The sequence below is a fragment of the Coregonus clupeaformis genome, unplaced genomic scaffold (assembly GCF_020615455.1).
Source record: "Coregonus clupeaformis isolate EN_2021a unplaced genomic scaffold, ASM2061545v1 scaf3564, whole genome shotgun sequence".
Lineage (NCBI taxonomy): Eukaryota > Metazoa > Chordata > Actinopteri > Salmoniformes > Salmonidae > Coregonus > Coregonus clupeaformis.
Genome location: NW_025537018.1, coordinates 622 through 23,282, shown reverse-complemented (window position 1 = coordinate 23,282; position 22,661 = coordinate 622). Strand labels below are relative to the sequence as shown.

Here is a 22,661-nt window from a genome sequence, read left to right as displayed (position 1 = left end):
CATACTGTTCAGAAAGCTGTGGGACAGGTCTGGAGCAGGCCATACTGTTCAGAAAGCTGTGGACAGGTCTGGGGCAGGCCATACTGTTCAGAAAGCTGTGGGACAGGTCTGGGCCAGGCCATTCTGTTCAGAAGGCAGAGGAGGTGACCTCAAGTCAGTTAAGTCACACTTGAGGAGCCAGACAGACCAGCCCTCTCTCCTCTTTGTCCCTCCCAAACTGTCCCTGTCCTCTCCCAACAGCACCCTCTGGTGTCTGAAGGTGGTAGGTCAGGTCACTTGGTGAAGGCAGCCACCACCGCCCACAGCAACTCATTGGCGTGGTCTTCATGCTCTCCCCTCTGGCTCCAGGTCCAGTAGCTGCCGTACTCTCTTCATGGCCAGGTCATACTGGTCGTCCAGCAGGGGGCGAAGGCATTCTCCAGGACATCAGACGAGTGGGCCAGGAAGATGAGGTCCAGCATCCGCTTGTCCATGCTTGGTGCGGATCGTTGACCCATTTCTCCAACATCGGCCTCCTAAACCCTCTTGATGAGGCGTTGTTTGATGTTGTTGTTGGTGAGAGGGTGCGTGGTCATGTCAAGAGAGGAAGTTCTGTTTCTCCGTGGTCAGCCGCCCTTTTTCCACTAGGGTTCTTGGCCAGGCGCTCCCTCCACGTTCCTTAGCTGGAAGTGCAGTTTCAGAGGGTTCCACGTCCGCCTGCAGGGGGGAAGGGGAGAGAGAGAGGTGTTAAGCGCGCTACAGAGTTCAAAGCATCGTGGTTGAATGTGACATATGTCCGCCAATTCGATAACAGCCAACCTTCCCACTAACGAAAAATCACATTGTAGGACATTTAATGAATTTATTTGCAAATTATGGTGGAAAATAAGTATTTGGTCACCTACAAACAAGCAAGATTTTTGGCTCTCACAGACCTGTAACTTCTTCTTTAAGAGGCTCGTCTGTTCTCCACTTACCTGTATTAATGGCACCTGTTTGAACTTGTTATCAGTATAAAGACACCTGTCCACAACCTCAAACAGTCACACTCCAAACTCCACTATGGCCAAGACCAAAGAGCTGTCAAAAGACACCAGAAACGAAATTGTAGACCTGCACCAGGCTGGGGAAGACTGAATCTGCAATAGGTAAGCAGCTTGGTTTGAAGAAATCAACTGTGGAGCAATTATTAGGAAATGGAAGATATACAAACCACTGATAATCTCCCTCGATCTGGGGCTCCACGCAAGATCTCACCCCGTGGGGTCAAAATTATCACAAGAACGGTGAGCAAAATCCCAGAACCACACGGGGGGACCCTAGTGAATGACCTGCAGAGAGCTGGGACCAAAGTAACAAAGCCTACCATCAGTAACACACTACGCCCCGCCAGGGACTCAAATCCTGCAGTGCCAGACGTGTCCCCCTGCTTAAGCCAGTACATGTCCAGGCCCGTCTGAAGTTTGCTAGAGTGCATTTGGATGATCCAGAAGAGGATTGGGAGAATGTCATATGGTCAGATGAAACCAAATATAACTTTTTGGTAAAAGCTCAACTCGTTGTGTTTGGAGGACAAATAATGCTGAGTTGCATCCAAAGAACACCATACCTACTGTGAAGCATGGGGGTGGGAAACATCATGCTTTGGGGGCTGTTATTTTTTCTGCAAAGGGACCAGGACGACTGATTCGTGTAAAGGAAAGAATGAATGGGGCCATGTACGCGAGATTTTGAGTGAAAACCTCCTTCCATCAGCAAGGGCATTGAAGATGAAACGTGGCTGGTCTTTCAGCATGACAATGATCCCAAACACACCGCCGGGCAACTAAGGAGTGGCTTCGTGAAGATAGCATTTCAAGGTCCTGGAGTGGCCTAGCCAGTCTCCAGATCTCAACCCCATAGAAAATCTTTGGAGGGGAGTTGAAAGTCTGTGCATTGCCCAGCGACAGCCCCAAAACATCACTGCTCTGCATGGAGGAAGGGCCAAAATACCAGCAACAGTGTGTGAAAACCTTGGAAGACTTACAGAAAACGTTTGACCTGTGTCATTGCTAACAAAGGGTATATAACAAAGTATTGAGAAACTTTTGTTATTGACCAAATCACTTATTTTCCACCATAATTTGCAAATAAATTCATTAAAAATCCTACAATGTGATTTTCTGGATTTTTTTTCTCATTTTGTCTGTCATAGTTGACGTGTACCTATGATGAAAATTACAGGCCTCTCATCTTTTTAAGTGGGAGAACTTGCACAATTGGTGGCTGACTAAATACTTTTTCCCCCACTGTATGTATGTATGTATGTATGTATGTATGTATGTATATGTATGTATGTATGTATGTATGTATGTTATGTATGTATGTATATATATATATATATATATATATATATATATATACACACACACACACACTAAGTTCAAAAGTTTGGGGTCACTTAGAAATGTCCTTGTATTCCATGAAAACATACATTAAATGAGTGTGAATGGGAAATATAGCAAAATGCATAGGAAATGTAGTAATTGATAAGGTTAGATATAATGATTTTTAATGGAAATAATAATTGTGTCCTTCAAACTTTGCTTTCGCCAAAGAATCCTCCATTTGCAGCAATTCCAGCTTTGCAGAACTTTTTTGGCATTCTAGTTGTCAATTTGTTGAGGTAATCTGAAGAGATTTCACCCCAAGCTTCCTGAAGCATCTCCCACAAGTTGGATTGGCTTGATGGGCACTTCTTACGTACCATACGGTCAAGCTGCTCCCACAACAGCTCAATAGGGTTGAGATCCGGTGACTGTGCTGGCCACTCCATTATAGACAGAATACCAGCTGACTGCTTATTCCCTAAATAGTTCTTGCATAGTTTGGAGCTGTGCTTTTGGTCATTGTCCTGTTGTAGGAGGAAATTGGCTCCAATCAAGCGCCGTCCACAGGGTATTATGGCATGGTGTTGCAAAATGGAGTGATAGCCTTCCATCTTCAAGATCCCTTTTACCCTGTACAAAATCTCCCACTTTACCACCAAAGCACCCCCAGACCATCACATTGCCTCCACCATGCTTGACAGATGGCATCAAGCACTCCTGCAGCATCTTTTCATTTGGTCTGCGTCTCACAAATGTTCTTCTTTGTGAACCGAACACCTCAAACTTCGATTCGTCCATAAAACTTTTTTCCAATCTTCCTCCTCTGTCAGTGTTCTTTTGCCCATCTTAATCTTTTCTTTTTATTGGCCAGTCTGAGATATGGTTTTTTCTTTGCTACTCTGCCTAGAAGGTCAGCATCCCGGAGTCGCCTCTTCACTGTTGACGTTGAGACTGGTGTTTTGCGGGTACTATTTAATGAAGCTGCCAGTTGAGGACCTGTGAGGTGCCTGTTTCTCAAAATAGACACTAATGCAGGGTTCTTCAATTCCGGTCCTGGAGGGCCGAAACACTTCTGTTTTTTATTTCTACCTGCTAGTTAATTGCACTCACCTGGTATCCCAGGTCTGAATTAGCCCCTGATTAGAAGGAGAGGATGAAAAAAAGAGGTGTTTCGGCCCTCCAGGACCGGAATTGAAGAACCCTGCACTAATGTATTTGTCCTCTTGCTCAGTTGTGCACCGGGGCCTCCCACTCCTCTTTCTATTCTGGTTAGAGACAGTTTGCGCTGTTCTGTGAAGGGAGTAGTACACAGCGTTGAACGAGATCTTCAATTTATTGGCAATTTCTCGCATAGAATAGCCTTCATTTCTCAGAACAAGAATAGACTGAAGAGTCTCAGAAGAAAGTTATTCTGTTTGTTTGTGGGACAAAATCCCTCCTGAGATGTGTGCAAACCTGGTGGCCAACTACAAGAAACGTCTGACCTCTGTGATTGCCAACAAGGGTTTTGCCACCAAGTACTAAGTCATGTTTTGCAAAGGGGTCAAATACTTATTTCCCTCATTAAAATGCAAATCAATTGATAACATTTTTGACATGCGTTTTTCTGGATTTTTGTTGTTGTTATTCTGTCTCAACGTTCAAATACACCTACCATTAAAATTATAGACTGATCATTTCTTTGTCAGTGGGCAAACGTACAAAATCAGCAGGGGATCAAATACTTTTTTCCCCTCACTGTATGGTCATTCGCAGCACAAACAGATTTTAAACTAATCAGGATCAGAATACCCTTAAGACAAGACAAGGCCCAGGTCTGAATTAGCCCCTGATTAGAAGGAGAGGAGGTCACCTTTAGGCTGTCTCTTCTGCAGGATCAGAATACCCTTAAGACAAGACAAGGCCCAGGTCTGAATTAGCCCCTGATTAGAAGGAGAGGAGGTCACCTTTAGGCTGCATGACGTTGTGGGACTTTTATTTTATTTTATTCTAATACTAACGTCCATTCGGATATTTCAATAACCGCGCACATCCCTAACACAAGTTGAGCTAGCTAATACCAACTCGTGTTCTGCAGAGATAAAGACACAGTAGAAGAAGTCAGAAGTTTACATACACCTTAGCCAAATACATTTAAACTCAGTTTTTCACAATTCCTGACATTTAATCCTAGTAAAGATTCCCTGTCTTAGGTCAGTTAGGATCACCACTTTATTTTAAGAATGTGAAATTTCAGAATAATAGTAGAGAGAATGATTTATTTAAGCTTTTATTTCTTTCATCACATTCCCAGTGGGTCAGAAGTTTACATACGCTCAATTAGTATTTGGTAGCATTGCCTTTAAATAGTTTAACTTGGGTCAACCATTTTGCCACAACTATGGAAGTATGCTTGGGGTCATTGTCCATTTGGAAGACCCATTTGCGACCAAGCTTTAACTTCCTGACTGATGTCTTGAGATGTTGCTTCAATAGAGCCACATAATTTTCCTTCCTCATGATGCCATCTATTTTGTTAAGTGCACCAGTCCCTCCTGCAGCAAAGCACCCCAACAGCATGATGCTGCCAATCCCGTGCTTCACGGTTGGGATGGTGTTCTTCGGCTTGCAAGCAACCCCCTTTTTCCTCCAAACATAACGATGGTCATTATGGCCAAACAGTTCTATTTTTGTTTCATCAGACCAGAGGACATTTCTCCAAAAAGTACCATCTTTGTCCCCATGTGCAGTTGCAAACCGTAGTCTGGCTTTTTTATGGCGGTTTTGGAGCAGTGGCTTCTTCCTTGCTGAGCGGCCTATTCTGTCGATATAGGACTCGTTTTACTGTGGATATAGATACTGTTATACCTGTTTCCTCCAGCATCTTCACAAGGTCCTTTGCTGTTGTTCTGGGATTGATTTGCACTTTTCGCACCAAAGTACGTTCATCTCTAGGAGACAGAACACGTCTCCTTCCTGAGTGGTATGACGGCTGCGTGGTCCCATGGAGTTTATACTTGCGTACTATTGTTTGTACAGATGAACGTGGTACCTTCAGGCGTTTGGAAATTGCTCCCAAGGATGAACCAGACTTGTGGAGGTCTACAATTTTTCCTCTGAAGCTTCTAAAGCCATGATATCATTTTCTGGAATTTTCTAAGCTTTTTAAAAGGCATAGTCAACTTAGTGTATGTAAACTTTTGACCCACTGGAATTGTGATACAGTGTATTATAAGTGAAATAATCTGTCTGTAAACAATTGTTGGAAAAATTACTTGTGTCATGCACAAAGTAGATGTCCTAACCGACTTGCCAAAATTATAGTTTGTTAACAAGAAATGTGTGGAGTGGTTGAAAAACAAGTTTTAATGACTCCAACCTAAGTGAATCTAAACTTCTGACTTCAACTGTGTGTGTATATATATATTATATCTATGGCTGTTTGGTCTTGTATTTCAGTATTGGACAGCCAGTAGACACCATGTTTATATCGCAGAAGGCAACACATTTAAGTTGATCATGTTGTGAAATGGAAGTTCTGTTGGTCGTGAGCAAACTTGTTTATTGTCTTAAGGGGGATGGTGTTACAGGCTTTGGTTTTTCTATAATATAACTGTAATAACTAAACACAAATGTATCCAATACAACTACTACAACTACTACCAATACAATCACACAGTTAGAATCAAAACTCAAAACACAACCACTACTGCCACCTAGTGGCTGAGACCACTCTGTCAGTGGTAAACCTGTCTGTTTGGTGGTTAGCCTGGCTGAGACCACTCTGTTAGTAGCTAACCTGTCTGTTTGGTGGTTAGCCTGGCTGAGACCACTCTGTTAGTAGCTAACCTGTCTGTTTGGTGGTTAGCCTGGCTGAGACCACTCTGTTAGTAGCTAACCTGTCTGTTCGGTGGTTAGCCTGGCTGAGACCACTCTGTTAGTAGCTAACCTGTCTGTTTGGTGGTTAGCCTGGCTGAGACCACTCTGTTAGTAGCTAACCTGTCTGTTTGGTGGTTAGCCTGGCTGAGACCACTCTGTCTGTTAAAGTGTGGCTCTAACACACTCACCGCTGAGCAGCTCAATCCAGCTCTGCACCGTCTCTGGGGGCTGGGTGTCCTTTACGTGTTTCAGAGCCTCGTCCAATAGCACGTCTCCCGTCGGAGCATCTGACTTACAGATCACCTGGGAGACACAATACAACCGCACAGTCAGAACCCGCAACAGCTTTAGCCAACTGTATATAGAACACACTCGGAACAAAAACAATACTGCCATTCAATACAGATCACCTTGGAGATGAGACAACTACAGTCAGAACACAACTTCTAGGCTAAATACAACAGTCAGAACAGGCTAAATACAACAGTCAGAATAAGCAGAAGAATACTTTGTCCATTGATTCACTAACTGTAAGTCGCTCTGGATAAGAGCGTCTGCTAAATGACTAAAATGTAAATGTCTTAATGTATTTTTGCATGCAACCCTCCAGCGGCTCGTCTGCTTCCCTAACTTGCCTATAAAACTATATTGCCATTCAGTGAGGAAGATGCCTTCTAACCTCAGTCCACTACGAAGAACTGCGGTTGGCAGAAGTGGCAGATGGAATTCAAACTAGACCCTAGGCCATTGGCTGACACGCGCTGATTGATCGCAGTTTAGCGTATGCACTTAAGTGTCAGGTTGTATTGACCGGCAGTCCGTCCTCTGGAAGTGACATACAATAGTAATCCTGCTATGTGGAGAAATAGGTAGTCTCGCCCCCAATAGTTCCCCCTTGTGGCAAGGTATGGGATGCTCATATTCACCAACCAAACCCCTGTGCTGCTCCAAGTCTGTCATCAGTGGCATGTATTCATGGGATGCCAAGGGAAGCCAGGCTTCTCCCAAAAATGCACAAAAAATAAATACTAATTTGTCTCTCTGTGTTCCATAATTTTCCTTCAATTCGCAAGAGGCTGAATGTATCTCACAGGAGAAAGCATCCGAGCACAGCAACCCTTTGTCTCTCTAGGTGTAGGCCATCTATCTGATGCTGTCTGGTCCAAACCAGTATGACATTGATGCCGCCCGTAGCATTTGAAGGCAAGGGAAACCAGCGACCATCTGGTCTCCCTTGACAAACAAAGTATATAAAAATTAGCCAAATCAGCTTTGAGCTAAACTGAGCGCGCTCAACTGTGAATGGTCCTGGCGGAAAAAAATTAAAGTGTCAAGGGAAGCGAGCTTGGATTTGCCTTCTCTCCTATCAAAATCGCTTTGAGAGCGTTCATCATTAACAGAAACATGAAAGAGAGGAGGTTGGCATTGGCGTCACTCTTCTACAAGTAGGGTGAGTCAACATGTTTTTCTACTAAACAGAAATCAGAACCATGGACAGCCACATCATATTTAGCTTTATGTTCATTGGACTAAATCGTTTTTGGTATCTTTTAGTTGTCACGTTGAAATGGTGCTGGAATAGTGGAGGCAGCTCCTGTTTTCTTTTGCAACTTGAGGTAACTCTCCGTGGTTCTAAATCAATAGTTGTTTAGTGGTTCCGAACCTGCTCTTCATTTCCGGCTCTGAACTGAGCTGAGCAGCTCAGGAGACCGAAACCAGACCCTTCTGCAAGTCAGCAGACCGCCTGGTGATCTGCATGTGTATATCCCAAGAGGAAAGTCAGGAATTGTTACTCTTTGTAACAAAGAGAAAATGGCGCCAAGAGCGCAAAAGGACATTTAAAACACGCTTTCTTCTCCGTAAAAAAAACGGAGGGACTCATGACATGTTGATTTAACTTGAATATATTTCTTCTGATTTTCCTGTCATTAAAAAGAAGAATTTACTGTATATTTTGCTGTAACATACAGAGAGTGTAAAGGAACCACGGTCGTTGTTTGAACCCTACAGGCTACGTTTTTCATCATCGGGAATGAAGTGAAACTGTGAACACCTGTTAGTCTCTTAGGTTTTATCATATGAACATCGCCATGCAGAATCCTTACAATCGACGTGGCGGTCCCAATGACACTGTCCGGCCATTAGAGCCCGCCTTCTGTGAGTCTCCCTATAAATTAGAGGCCTTTACTTACCCGAAATTATAATCAAGTTCCTTAAGACGAGGCCACGTCCGTGGGACAAAATGATCCCATCTCCTTGGAAACCCAAAACTCCGATCGAGGAAGCCTTATCCAGCTCATACAGATGAATCACCTGAGAGGAACTTTGCCGAGAAACCCTCTGCTCACTCACGACCGCTGAGTTTTATCTTTCCCTAAGGGGACCCGAAACATTCCACTGCACCCTAGTGCCTTAAAAACGTCATCTCTTTGGACTGAATAGAATTGAGGACTGAGTCCGAGAAAGAAAGAGAACGGGCCCCTCCCGTCTCGCAACAACCGACATCGTCACTTTTGAGAGAGAACGACGGGCTCCTATGCGTGAGCTCCGACGAGGGAAGAAGCTTCTTCGGCTGCAAGTTCAGCTGCCGGGACCACTGACCTTTTCCATGTTTCATCTCAGTCATAATGGAAACCCAACTGAATCAGCTAAAAATACACGTAAATCACGTACATCATTGCATTTGATTTCCCTTTGGGTGACCCTGTGTCTGTGTAAAAGTGGTGGCAGTGGCTGATCACTGTAAGACTGTTAGTCGTAATGACATATCAATAACCAATAATGTCCTGGCTCTGTCCACGGCGGGTGTTAACCTGTAACCGGGCCAGTTTACCCCATGATCAGGGAACATTTCGTTTCACGGCTGTGAAGTTTTACTGATGTAGTCTCTCAACACTTCTCCTGTTCTCACAAATAAGAATTTCCAATTCTCCAAAGTGTTGCCTGTGAGTAGGCTACATAAGCCTATTCAATTGATCTGTAGAGTTCCCCACGTCAATGATTGTACTGCGTTTTTCCATTTGTACCTTGGGTCTATTAAGACAACTGCACCTTCCTCATTTTCAATCTATGTTAAGTCCAGTAATAAAACTTTGAAGTAAATCCGTTGTTGCATTGAAGTCCTTAACGAGCGATTGGATTCGTCTGAGAGCTCGACAACCATTCAGAATGACAACATAGTAAATGAACTGTTGATTAGGACTATTGTTGATATAGTATTAAATGGTATAAAACGGTTAATGATAACTACTGATAGTTAATTCAAGGGGTCTCTATATCAAAACCCTTAAATGGTTCCCCTCTTAGATTTGGTCCTCTGATTTGGTCCTCTGTAGCTCAGCTGGTAGAGCACGGCGCTTGTAACGCCAAGGTAGTGGGTTCGATCCCCGGGACCACCCATACACAAAAAAAATGTATGCACGCATGACTGTAAGTCGCTTTGGATAAAAGCGTCTGCTAAATGGCATATTATTATTATTATTATTATTATATTATTAGATTTATTTGAATAGGAAACCAAATTAATTAAATAAATTAGAGCAATTATTCCAGCAATTAAAAATCAGTAAATGATCTTGAATATCCATAGGCAAAAGTCACAACACTGGCAACACACACTTTCGAGAGTTGGTCAGTTTGGTCAGGATTCCCTACCTTCCTGGCGAGCAGGCTTTTCCTCCTCATGCCACAGGCCTCCAGGTGTAGGCGTCCTCTGATGGCCAGCTCTATCAGCATGCAGCCACGCAGCCCTGACGAGATGCAGTCGTTCCAGAAGGACGTATAGCCCTGAGGAGGATGAGGAGGAGGATGAGGAGGAGGAGGAGGAGGAGGACAGGGGTGAGTGTGTGTGTGAGTGTAAGCAAACAGCCACACAGGCCTGACGAGATTGTTGTTCTAGAACACAGAGAAGACACTGTGTGTGTGTGTGTGTGTGTGTGTGTGTGTGTGTGCAACCACACAGGTAAGACGAGATTCTGTCTTACTGTTCTTTAGTTACCCCCCCTCCCCCCTCCCCCCCTTCTCCTCTCCTGATCGTAGCATTTAAAGGCTATTTTCATTGACAAACATTTAAGTAGAGGCAGCGCCAATAGAGGCAGCGCCAAAACTTACATTCAATTTACATGACCTCCTTGCTTTACCTTTCGTTTTGGCTGGCGACGTGACATTCCTGCACTGCAGCTCCAAATGTACTGTAAATATCAGTATCGCTGTAGCCACAGATGAGCTAGCCAGTAAGCATGCAAACTTACTATTCAACAACGCAAGCAACTTTTCCACTAAAACATATTAGATACACTCTCGAATAAAGCAACCAAACCATGTTACACACTTGAATAATGCAACAATTCCAAGCATGTGCAGACAATTAAAGGGTTCTATTTTCTCGTTCGTACGCGCATCAGTTAAATGTACACATTACTTACGTACGTTTACAGTTCTTATACAAATACAAAAGTACAGTTTCAGCATATTAAAGTTACCTTAGAACAAACCAAGCTTCATTTGATCAAAATCACAGAAGTCATTATATGAGGTTAATGCAAAATTGTGACTGGAAACGTTGATAATTCCCCCCACACAAACACTCACTCCATCAGTTGCTCACACATACCTTTATACTGACTCTACACACCCACTCACATACAAGCTGCCTCTACTCTGTTTATCTTATATCCTTACCCCTACATGGTATAATATCCTTGTATGCAACAATGTCTCATTGATCATTTAATTTATAAAAAGCATTTTCTGTGTTAAAAATAGGCCTATTTTCACTTTTTTATTGACGAGTCACTGGTGCTTCCTGCTTTAGTTTTTGCTTGTAAGCAGGAATCAGGAGGATAGAGTTACGGTCAGATTTTCCAAATGGAGGGCGAGGGAGAGCTTTGTACGCGTCTCTGTGTGTGGAGTAAAGGTGGTCTAGAGGTTTTTTTCCTCTGGTTGCACATTTAACATGCTGGTAGAAATGAGGTAAAACTGATTTAAGTTTCCCTGCATTAAAGTCCCCGGCCACTAGGAGCGCTGCCTCTGGATGAGCGTTTTCCTGTTTACTTATGGCCGTATACAGCTCATTGAGTGCAGTCTTAGTGCCAGCATCGGTTTGTGGTGGGAAATAGACAGCTACGAAGAATATAGATAAACTCTTGGTAGATAGTGTGGTCTACAGCTTATCATGAGATACTCTACTTCAGGCGAGCAAAACCTCGAGACTTCCTTAGATATCGTGCACCAGCTGTTGTTTCCAAATATACATAGACCGCCACCCCTTGTTTTACCAGAGGCTGCTGTTCTATCCTGCCGATACAGTGTATAACCCGCCAGCTGTATGTTATTCATGTCGTCGTTCAGCCACGACTCGGTGAAACATAAGATATTACAGTTAATGTCCCGTTGGTAGGATATACATGCTTCTAGTTCGTCCACTTTATTATCAAGCGATTGTACGTTGGCCAATAGTATCGATGGCATAGGCAGATTAGTCACTCGTCGCCGGCGCCTTACCAGACACCTCGATCTCCTTCCGCGATATCTTATTTTCTTTCTACTGCGAATGACGGGGATGAGGTCCCTGTCGGGTGTCTGGAGCAAATTCCTCTCTTCCGACTCATTAAAGCAAGATTATTTGTCCAGTTCAAGGTGAGTCATCGCTGTTCTGATGTCCAGAAGCTCTTTTCGGTCATAAGAGACGGTAGCAGTAACATTGTGAACAAAGTAAGTTACAAACAATGCGAGATAAAAAAATAGCACGGTTGGTTAAGAGCCCATAAAACGGCAGCCATCTCCTCCGGCGCCATCTCTCATTTTGAGATACGAAGACGTTAGTATAAATGAAATGAAACCGTTCCACAAAGATGTGTATATGAAAACCATAACTGGCACGCAGACTGGTATTCCACCATAACTGGCACGCAGACTGGTATTCCACCATAACTGGCACGCAGACTGGTATTCCACCATAACTGGCACGCAGACTGGTATTCCACCATAACTGGCACGCAGACTGGTATTCCACCATAACTGGCACGCAGACTGGTATTCCACCATAACTGGCACGCAGACTGGTATTCCACCATAACTGGCACGCAGACTGGTATTCCACCATAACTGGCACGCAGACTGGTATTCCACCATAACTGGCACGCAGACTGGTATTCCACCATAACTGGCACGCAGACTGGTATTCCACCATAACTGGCACGCAGACTGGTATTCCACCATAACTGGCACGCAGACTGGTATTCCACCATAACTGGCACGCAGACTGGTATTCCACCATAACTGGCACGCAGACTGGTATTCCACCATAACTGGCACGCAGACTGGTATTCCACCATAACTGACGCAGACTGGTATTCCACCATAACTGGCACGCAGACTGGTATTCCACCATAACTGGCACGCAGACTGGTATTCCACCATAACTGGCACGCAGACTGGTATTCCACCATAACTGGCACGCAGACTGCGTATTCCACCATAACTGCACGCAGACTGGTATTCCACCATAACTGGCACGCAGACTGGTATTCCCACCATAACTGGCACGCAGACTGGTATTCCACCATAACTGGCACGCAGACTGGTATTCCACCATAACTGGCACGCAGACTGGTATTCCACCATAACTGGCACGCAGACTGGTATTCCACCATAACTGGGCACGCAGACTGGTATTCCACCATAACTGGCACGACTGGTATTCCACCATAACTGGCACGCAGACTGGTATTCCACCATAACTGGCACGCAGACTGGTATTCCACCATAACTGGCACGCAGACTGGTATTCCACCATAACTGGCACGCAGACTGGTATTCCACCATAACTGGCACGCAGACTGGTATTCCACCATAACTGGCACGCAGACTGGTATTCCACCATAACTGGCACGCAGACTGGTATTCCACCATAACTGGCACGCAGACTGGTATTCCACCATAACTGGCACGCAGACTGGTATTCCACCATAACTGGCACGCAGACTGGTATTCCACCATAACTGGCACGCAGACTGGTATTCCACCATAACTGGCACGCAGACTGGTATTCCACCATAACTGGCACGCAGACTGGTATTCAGACTGGCACGCAGACTGGTATTCAGACTGGCACGCAGACTGGTATTCAGACTGGCACGCAGACTGGTATTCAGACTGGCACGCAGACTGGTATTCAGACTGGCACGCAGACTGGTATTCAGACTGGGCACGCAGACTGGTATTCAGACTGGCACGCAGACTGGTATTCAGACTGGCACGCAGACTGGTATTCAGACTGGCACGCAGACTGGTATTCAGACTGGCACGCAGACTGGTATTCAGACTGGCACGCAGACTGGTATTCAGACTGGCACGCAGACTGGTATTCAGACTGGCACGCAGACTGGTATTCAGACTGGCACGCAGACTGGTATTCCACCTGCCGACTCCTCGTGTACCCTATTACCGGTAAGTTCAGGAGAGTAACGGCAGAATCTGCGAAAGCCAGTAGGAGCGGGAGGAGGATGGTTGGGTCAGGTTAAGTTTTTTTTATTCTGGTTATCTTGATCTCTGGTTCCCTCTAGTCATTTGTGTCTTATTTCATCACACAGTGAGCTTAAAGCATCAGACAAGCTCAATGCATATAGTTAATTTGATTTAAAACATTGTGTAGAATGTGAAAGAACAGACAACTTATTTATGTCAGGGACAGCCCTAGTGTGTTGACTGATCGGGTAGGTGTCTTGTCTGTTTCATTAACAAAATAACAACATATTGATTTCATTTGGATGGTCAGCCATGGCTGCACAGACCCATAACATAGACCTAATTAAACTCAAAATATGCTATTCTATTATTTTAAAAATACATTAGTCAATGTTGCTTAGGACCTGCCTAAACTAATTAATCATTGATTTATTTTTGATGGCATATATTCTCAATGGATTTATTCAAATAGACCCCACCCACATCTACCACTCATCCCCAGCATGCAGCAAGAATGGGGTAAAAATGGGCCTGTTTATAAGGGGGTCATATAAACGTGAAAAATGTGAAAGCAGTACTACACAAGCTTGCATTTTCACCCCATAAAATGTAGTGGAATTACACATCCTTTTGACCTCAGATTGGTGATGTTAGTATAAACGTTTATACTCATCACAATGACATGAGATTGCTTAAAAACAGATACATATCTTTGGTTTTGTACCGTTGATTTTGTCACACACTTAGAACCACTTGGAATGTAGAGTTAATGAAGTGGCACTGAATATTCTCTCTATAAAAGTCATCGGCCACACACCAATACATGGATTTGATAATCAAACCATCACTTAAATAGCAGCCAACCGTAGTCACTGTTGATAACATATATGTTGTGTTGTGATAAGTTTCAGTTAATTAACAGAAAAAGTGGATTGTTACCTTTTCCGTGATGGCAGCCTCCCGAAACCAACATCCCAAAATATAGATATAAGCCTACTGTCAATTCTCATTAACCAACCATGTATAGGTTATTTCAAGTTTCCGTGTAGCCTTTGAATAGAGTTAGTTTAAAACGCTACACCCCAAACGTTTGCCCCCTGTCCTATTGATTTCAGTGTGACATCGATGGAGGACATTATCAAAGAAAGTGTTGGGTTACACTTGCCGCGTTGGCGACACACTTGAATCAAAATGTAGCTAGATGTCTTCTGCAGGTTGTGCTCTAACCAGTGATGATTAAAAAATATATGTCCAGTTTGAAGCCTGAGCTGGAATGTGAAGCTGGTTAACTTTAGAAAACCCTGAGTAGATCTAGTTTCCTTGTCAGGATACCCCTCAGGTAACTACCTACTGTATGTAGCTAGCTAACGTTAGCATTCATTCGATGTTGACAAAATGTAGCTAGTTACGGTAGCTAACGTTAGCTACTAACGGTTAGCGCCCGTTAGGTGAATTTTGTTTGAGATCTTTGAGTAACGTTAACTTACGTTACCTAACCAGCTAAATACTATAATAATATGGTTTTAGCAGCAATATAATAAAATGTAATTAAGTTATACCTCGCGGTCCTTCAATCCCAACAGTAACACTTCTTCCATCAAAGTGAGTCGAGTTTCTTTGGAGTCTCCCTTGTCCTCCTCCTCCTGCTCTTCTCCGCGGCGGGGCTCGAAGTCCTCATCCCCGGACCCTCCGTCCTTGTCGGCGCCAGAGCTACGAGAGGCCTCGGTCCGCCTCTGCACTAGGCCGGAGCTCCGCTGTGTCAGGGAAGTCATATTTACAAGTCCTAACAACGTGAAAAGACGAAACCCCTCGCCTCGGACTCCTCACTGGCCGATATTTTTTAAACCACTTTAATTTGTACGACACATACAGCTACGGACGAGTGTTTTAGCACTGGTATTAACAACTATACTACAACCAATGTAGCGAAATAGAAACAATATTTTATTTTTTTCCACTCATCGTCCACTGGTAGTTTATCCAATATGGCGGCAGGCGATGACGAGAGCAGTGTATGTGCCGCTTGAGTTCAGTTTGAGCATCCCACAGGTAAAACCAGGCAGGAAAAATAGTGGAGATTGAGGTTCTTCTTCTGCTTCGGTATTATGTTATAGGTGCATGCCGCCACCTACTGTAATGGCAGTGTATCAGCCTACTATTTATTTCTCTAGTATGAATTCATTACACTTTGAAAAAAAAAATTTGCCCTGCCAACTAACCCTGCACCCATTAAACCTTCACCACTATTCCACTACTTTGGCCCTATCCGATCCTACTCCAGGCCAGCAGCCTGGGAGGATGGGACACTGTCATTGAAAACATCTTGTAACTCTTCTGCTGTAAAATCTTGTACACCCAAGTACTTCTCAGCAGCTGCCCTCCTGCACACTTCTCACAACTAGGAATCGCCTGTGCTCGACTTGGACTGAAATAGGTACTGTTTAGCTGTTTAGCTGCAGGAGCTCCACAATACTTTTGCGCTAATATTATATAAGAGGGGCAGGAGCTCAAGCAGTAGAACATTTGAGGTGCTGGTACTTAGCTCCAGTGAACTGCCCAAGTCAAGCACTGGGAATATCCCTCCTACACACTGCTGCAACATGACCATAAGCTTGGCACCTGAAACACCATAGTGGGTTGGGAACAAAACCTCTAACGGGATAACCGGTATATCTTAACATTACTTTGTCAGGTAAAGACTCAGAATCAATACTCAAAAGGACATTTTATTCTGTTATATTCCATTCTTACTCCAAAGTATGTGTTTTGACTGTGATCGGGTAGGTGTGTCTTGTCTGTTTAATGAACATAATAATGGCCTCCCGAGTGGCGCAGCGGTCTAAGGCACTGCATCACAGTGCTAGAGGCTTCAATACAGACCCGGGTTCGATCCCGGGCTGTATCACAACCGGCTGTGATCGGGAGTCCCATAGGGCGGCACACAATTGGCCCAGTGTTGTCCGGGTTAGGGGAGGGTTTGGCCAGGGGGGGGCTTTACCTGGCTCATCTCGCTCTAGCGACTCCTTGTGGTGGGCCGGGTGACTTCGGTCGTCAGTTGAACGGTGTTTCCTCCGAAAAAGGGGGTAAAAATACAAAAAACAATGAACTACTGATTTCATTTGGATGGCGCAGCCATGGCTGCACAGACCCATAACATAGACCTAATTAAACTCAAAAAATGCTATTCTATTCTTTTGAAAATACATTTTATTTAGTCTTATAATGTTTCTTAGGACCTGCCTAAACTAATTAATAATGGATTTCCTTTTGATGGTGTATATTCTCAATGGATTTATTAAAAATAGACCCCACCCACATCTACACACCACTACTACCACTCGTGCCCAGCCTGTCGGCATTCCAGCACGGGACGTATAAAAGATGCAGGCAAGAATGTGGTAGAAATGGGCCTGTTTATAAGGGCAAAATACATGAAATACATCGGTGACATTTTGCAGCATTTTTTTTTTTACCTGTTTTGTATCAGCCCAAATGTAGCCCACATGATACAATAGAGAGAAATAACTGTATTTTCATTTGCTTGGGGAAGATAAAGGCAATGCAGAAATACTTTCACAACCGAATGAATTTTAAACAGTCGTTTTTTTGTAAACATTACATTTACATTATTTAGCAGACGCTCTTATCCAGAGCGACTTACAGTTAGTGCATACATTATTCTTTTTTCATACTGGCCCCCCGTGGGAATTGAACCCACAACCCTGGTGTTGCAAACGCCATGCTCTACCAACTGAGCTACCTCCCTGCCGGCCATTCCCTCCCCTACCCTGGGCCAATTGTGCGCCGCCCCATTGGTCTCCCGGTTGTAGCCGGCTACAGCAGAGCCTGGATTCGAACCAGGATCTCTAGTGGCACAGCTAGCACTGCAATGCAGTGCCTTAGACCACTGCGCCACTCGGGAGGTCAGATTGGTGATGTTAGTATAAAAGTTTATACTCATCACGATTGTTGAGATAATGGGCATACTGCCAACCCAGAGATGGCGCTAGCGGGGGCACCTATCTAGGGTAGATAAACAGGTGCATTATGAGTGTCTGATTAGGATGTCGTGACCTGAAACATACCTGAGTAAAGGATTGTGCTTGCATCTCATCTAACTCTCCGACGTGAGTATTTCACATACACATATTAACAAAGATGGCATAAGATTGATTGCTTAAAACAGATCAATGTCTTTGGTTTTTGTACTGTTGTTTTGTCACACTCTGGGATGCGCAGGACTTCGAACCACTTAGAAAGTGGAGTCAATGAAATGGCTTTGAACATTTGGGGCAGTCTCTCTGTAAAAGTCACTGGCCACACACCAATACATGGATTTGACAGTAAAACTATCACTTAAATAGCAGCCAACCATTGTCACTGTTGATAACCTATGCCGCTTCGTGAGTCGTTTTAAGTTAACTAACAGAATCAAAACTCAAAAAGGACAGACGGTGACTCTTCTGTTTCACCACGCTCGCACCAGGCCTGCGTCATACCAAACGGCGGGCGTCACAGACACCGGGAATCTTCAACTTCAGTTGATCCACCCTCACTGCCACCCCGGTAATGTTGTGGAAAATAACCACTTTACTTTATTACAAATAAGGTCTTACAGAGTTTTTGTTGCATCAAGAAATGACTTTATTAAAGTTTCAACAAAGCCGATACCAGTCTGCAGAATGGCACCCCCCCCTTACGCTTTCCCTCCATCTTATATAGTCCCCTCTTCAGTTTCCCGCTCTTTTATTGCTCCGCCCACTTCCTTTGTCTCTGAGGGCGGCTAAACTCGACTTTTATTATGCACATAGAACTCCAACCAATCACTCAATCCCCTGTCTTGCACACACACTCATGTTTAGTTTAACCATGACAAGGCCCTAAATCCTTGAAACATGCACAAACCCCACACACACAGTGAAATGACCCAATTCAATTCCTGGCCCAGTAACGAAGAAATCTAACTCTATGCTCTTGATTAACCCAGTTCTACCTCAGAGTCCATTAAACTCTACAGTTCATTAATAATAATGGACCACAGTAAATCACTCCTTTCAATGGCACCCTGTTCCTGAGAGCAAAGCAAGTAACAGGTATTTTCCCCAGTTTCATGGCGTGGAGCTCCCTTTCCCTCTGGGCGGAAGAAACACACAATCCTTCCATCAGTGCTCAGACTGTCCGCAATAGGCTGAGAGAGGCTGGACTGAAGGCTTGTAGGCCTGTTGTAAGGCAGGTCCTCACCAGACATCACCGGCAACAACGTCGCCTATGGGCACAAATCCACCGTCGCTGGACCAGACAGGACTGGCAAAAAGTGCTCTTCACAGACGAGTCGCGGTTTTGTCTCACCAGGGGTGATGGTCGGATTCGCGTTTATCGTCGAAGTAATGAGCGTTACACCGAGGCCTGTACTCTGGAGCGGGATTGATTTGGAGGTGGAGGGTCCGTCATGGTCTGAGGCGGTGTGTCACAGCATCATCGGACTGAGCTTGTTGTCAATGCAGGCAATCTCAACGCTGTGCGTTACAGGGAAGACATCCTCCTCCCTCATGTCATACCCTTCCTGCAGGCTCATCCTGTCATTGCCCTCCAGCATGACAATGCCACCAGCCATACTGCTCGTTCTGTGCGTGATTTCCTGCAAGACAGGAATGTCAGTGTTCTGCCATGGCCAGCGAAGAGCCCGGATCTCAATCCCATTGAGCACGTCTAGGACCTGTTGGATCGGAGGGTGAGGGCTAGGGCCATTCCCCCCAGAAATGTCCGGGAACTTGCAGGTGCCTTGGTGGAAGAGTGGGGTAACATCTCACAGCAATAACTGGCAAATCTGGTGCAGTCCATGAGGAGGAGATGCACTGCAGTACTTAATGCAGCTGGTGGCCACACCAGATACTGACTGTTACTTTTGATTTTGACCCCCCTTTGTTCAGGGACACATTATTCCATTTCTGTTAGTCACATTTCTGTGGAACTTGTTCAGTTTATGTCTCAGTTGTTGAATCTTGTCATGTTCATACAAATATTTCAATAGAAAACGCGCTATAGGTTAGATTACAGTCAGATGGCATAGCGTATTCTTTTTGACAGGGTGTGCAGGATTTTTTGGTGGTCTGATTTAGATACGTTTCTGCTTATAATTCCCGAACATGTTGGTCGGCTATTTGTTAGTCAACTTGTCTATAATTAGATACATGCTGCTTCTCTTCTGTCGTTACATGTTGCCCTGGAAGAATAAATAAACCCTTGCTCACCAGAATGACGTCATAAATGAATGCTTCAATCTAGTTGACATCGGTTTCTCTGACGTCATAGTTGACATCGGTAAGGTAAAGTTCTCTCTCTGTCATCTCTGCCTCTTTCACGGAGCAGACGTTCAGGGACCAGAGAGAAAATGCAATAAATAAAAAAAATGGGAAGGATTTCCTGTGCTAAATTTCCAAATGACATCAGTTTGACCAGTTGTAAGGAAATAGAATGCTGTGAAAAAACAACCCAACATGTTTCTGATAAGAGTTCAGTTCGGCTTAGATGCATATTTGATGTGGTTGAAATACTAATCAGCTGATAAAGGTAAATTAGATAGCATCTGTAGAGGTGCTAACTGCACATTCGCATTCTCTCAAGATGCTGAAAGAAATCATATTTCTCCACTCCTGTTCCAGAGTGAAAATGTAGCTTACATTTGGTGGATCATTTTACAGCAAGAAATGCTCAATTCTGCAGGAGTTAATATTAAGGCTATGTGAGCGGTTATAAGCGTACAGTCAGTGTCCAGATTTCAGTTTCCATTTAACCCATCTTAACAGTAGGCTACAGTTCCCTTGACGTTCCATAGGCCTATTTGAAGTCCCGTCTCTTGTGACTGTCGAATTTGCACAGCGCCTCACAATCATCACACATAACGTAGCCGGCTCTGCTATCATCCTCTTTTACAACTTCACCAAATCTTTTCCCGACATAACTTTTCTGGCCCTCCCTTCTCTTTATTTTCAACTGTCCACTTTTCTCTTATTGAATTAAATGAGGCGTTGTCCTTTTTGCCTCAGTGGATTGACATGAACCTTTTTCTGCCTGTTACCAAAACCATTTGGAGATTGGGGTGTTTTCACACATTCTCTCTCTCTCTCTCTCTCTCTCTCTCTCTCTGTCTGTCTCTCTGTCTCTCTCTCTGTCTCTCTCCCTCTCTGTGTCCAGACTGCTGCCGAGTACGCACTCACCTTCTGGACAGTAGCAGCATCCAGTGGATGGAATGAGCCGGCGCTTCGTACGCTATTCAGAAGAGGACTGCGCGAGGAGGTCCAGACAGAACTGGCCTGTTGAGACGACAACCTCACCTTGGATGCACTCATCGCGATGGCCATCCGTCTGGATAACCTACTTCGGGAGCGTCGGCACTCTCATCGCTTCTCTCCCTCCCTCAGTGAACCCTGGATCAGAGCCTGAACTCATGGAGGTAGGGGTCACACGCCTCCCCGCGACGCAGACAGCTGGGGCTCTGTCTCTATTGTGGTCAAGGAGGGCACCAGCTCCAGCAGTGTCCGGTACTTTCCAACTCGGGATCCACGAGAGCAGAGGGGACGGTCACGTGATCTTCCACCTCCTGGGGCAGGTGTGAGTATCTCCTCTTCATCACTTTCTGCCAAACCCTTTTTGGTGTCGATCACACTATTTGACTGTCCCTCATGTACTGTTTCTACAGCGCTAGTGGATTCCGGTGACGCGGGGAACTTTATTGACCAGACTCTTGCCTCCTCTCTTAACATCACCTCATACCCGCTCTCCTCTCCTTTCCCGGTTCAAGCCCTTGATAACTCAGCCATTAGGTTCCGGGACCATCACACACATCACCAAACCACTCACCCTCACCGTGGAGTCCGTCCATCAGGAGAACATCCCCTTCTTCATCACCAGTGCACCAGCTCACAAGATCATCGTCGGCCTCCCTTGGCTTCAACGCCATAATCCCACCATCTCATGGTCGAGGATGAAAATCACGGACTGGGCACCCGAATGCCGAAGGACCTGATTTCCCGTCCCCTGTGGTTCCACGTCGGTTGAGAGTCCTGTGGTTGCCCCTTCAGCCCAACATTCCGGAGGTATACCAGGACCTGCTGGAGGTATTTTCCAAAACCTGCGCCACCTTTCTCCCTCCTCATCGCCCCTGGGACTGTGCCATCGACCTGCTTGCAGGCTCTGCGCCCCCGCGCAGATGCATCTAACCTCTGTCGGTGGCTGAGACCAAGGCCATGGAGGAGTACATCCAGGAGGTGCTCCAACAAGGTTTTCATCCGCACGTCCACTTCTCCTGTGTCTGCAGGCATCTTCTTCGTGGCCAAGGAGGCTGGAGGGTTACGTCCGTGTATTGATTACAGAGGACTCAATGAGATCACCACCAAGTACCGTTACCCTCTCCCGTTGGTGCCGGCAGCACCTCCTCCCTGTAGGCTGTGTAGTCATTGTTGGTAATCAAGCCTACTACATCTGGGGCGGCAGGTAGCTTAGTGGTTAAGAGCGTTGTGCCAGTAACCGAAAGGTTGCTGGTTCTAATCCCAGAGCCGACTAGGTGAAAAATCTGTCGATGTGCCCTTGAGCAAGGCACTTAACACTTAACCCTAACTTCTCCTGTAAGTCGCTCTGGATAAGAGCGTCTGCTAAATTACCAATTTATTTATTTTACATCTGTGTCGTCTGCAAACTTGATGATTGAGTTGGAGGCGTGCGTGGCCACGCAGTCATTCGTGAACAGGGAGTACAGGAGGGGGCTGAGCACGCACCCTTGTGGGGCCCCAGTGTTGAGGATCAGCGAAGTGGAGATGTTGTTTCCTACCTTCACCACCTGGGGGCGGCCCGTCAGGAAGTCCAGGACCCAGTTGCACAGGGAGGGGTTCAGACCCAGGGCCCCGAGCTTAATGACGAGCTTGGAGGGTGCTATGGTGTTGAAGGCTGAGCTATAGTCAATGAACAGCATTCCTACATAGGTATTCCTCT

The 22,661-nt window shown here is 45.1% G+C and overlaps 1 protein-coding gene across 1 annotated transcript; it reads right to left on the bottom strand.

Annotated features, from left to right (window-relative positions):
• Window positions 1-272: 272 nt before the first annotated feature.
• Window positions 273-15,792, bottom strand: LOC121584477 (Golgi phosphoprotein 3). The gene is given in 11 exon segments (XM_045220324.1): window positions 273-327; window positions 329-407; window positions 410-473; window positions 476-508; window positions 510-582; window positions 584-627; window positions 629-649; window positions 651-696; window positions 6,391-6,509; window positions 9,861-9,992; window positions 15,233-15,792. Coding segments are annotated over 11 exon segments (879 nt in total). The 5' UTR covers window positions 15,446-15,792.
• Window positions 15,793-22,661: the final 6,869 nt, after the last annotated feature.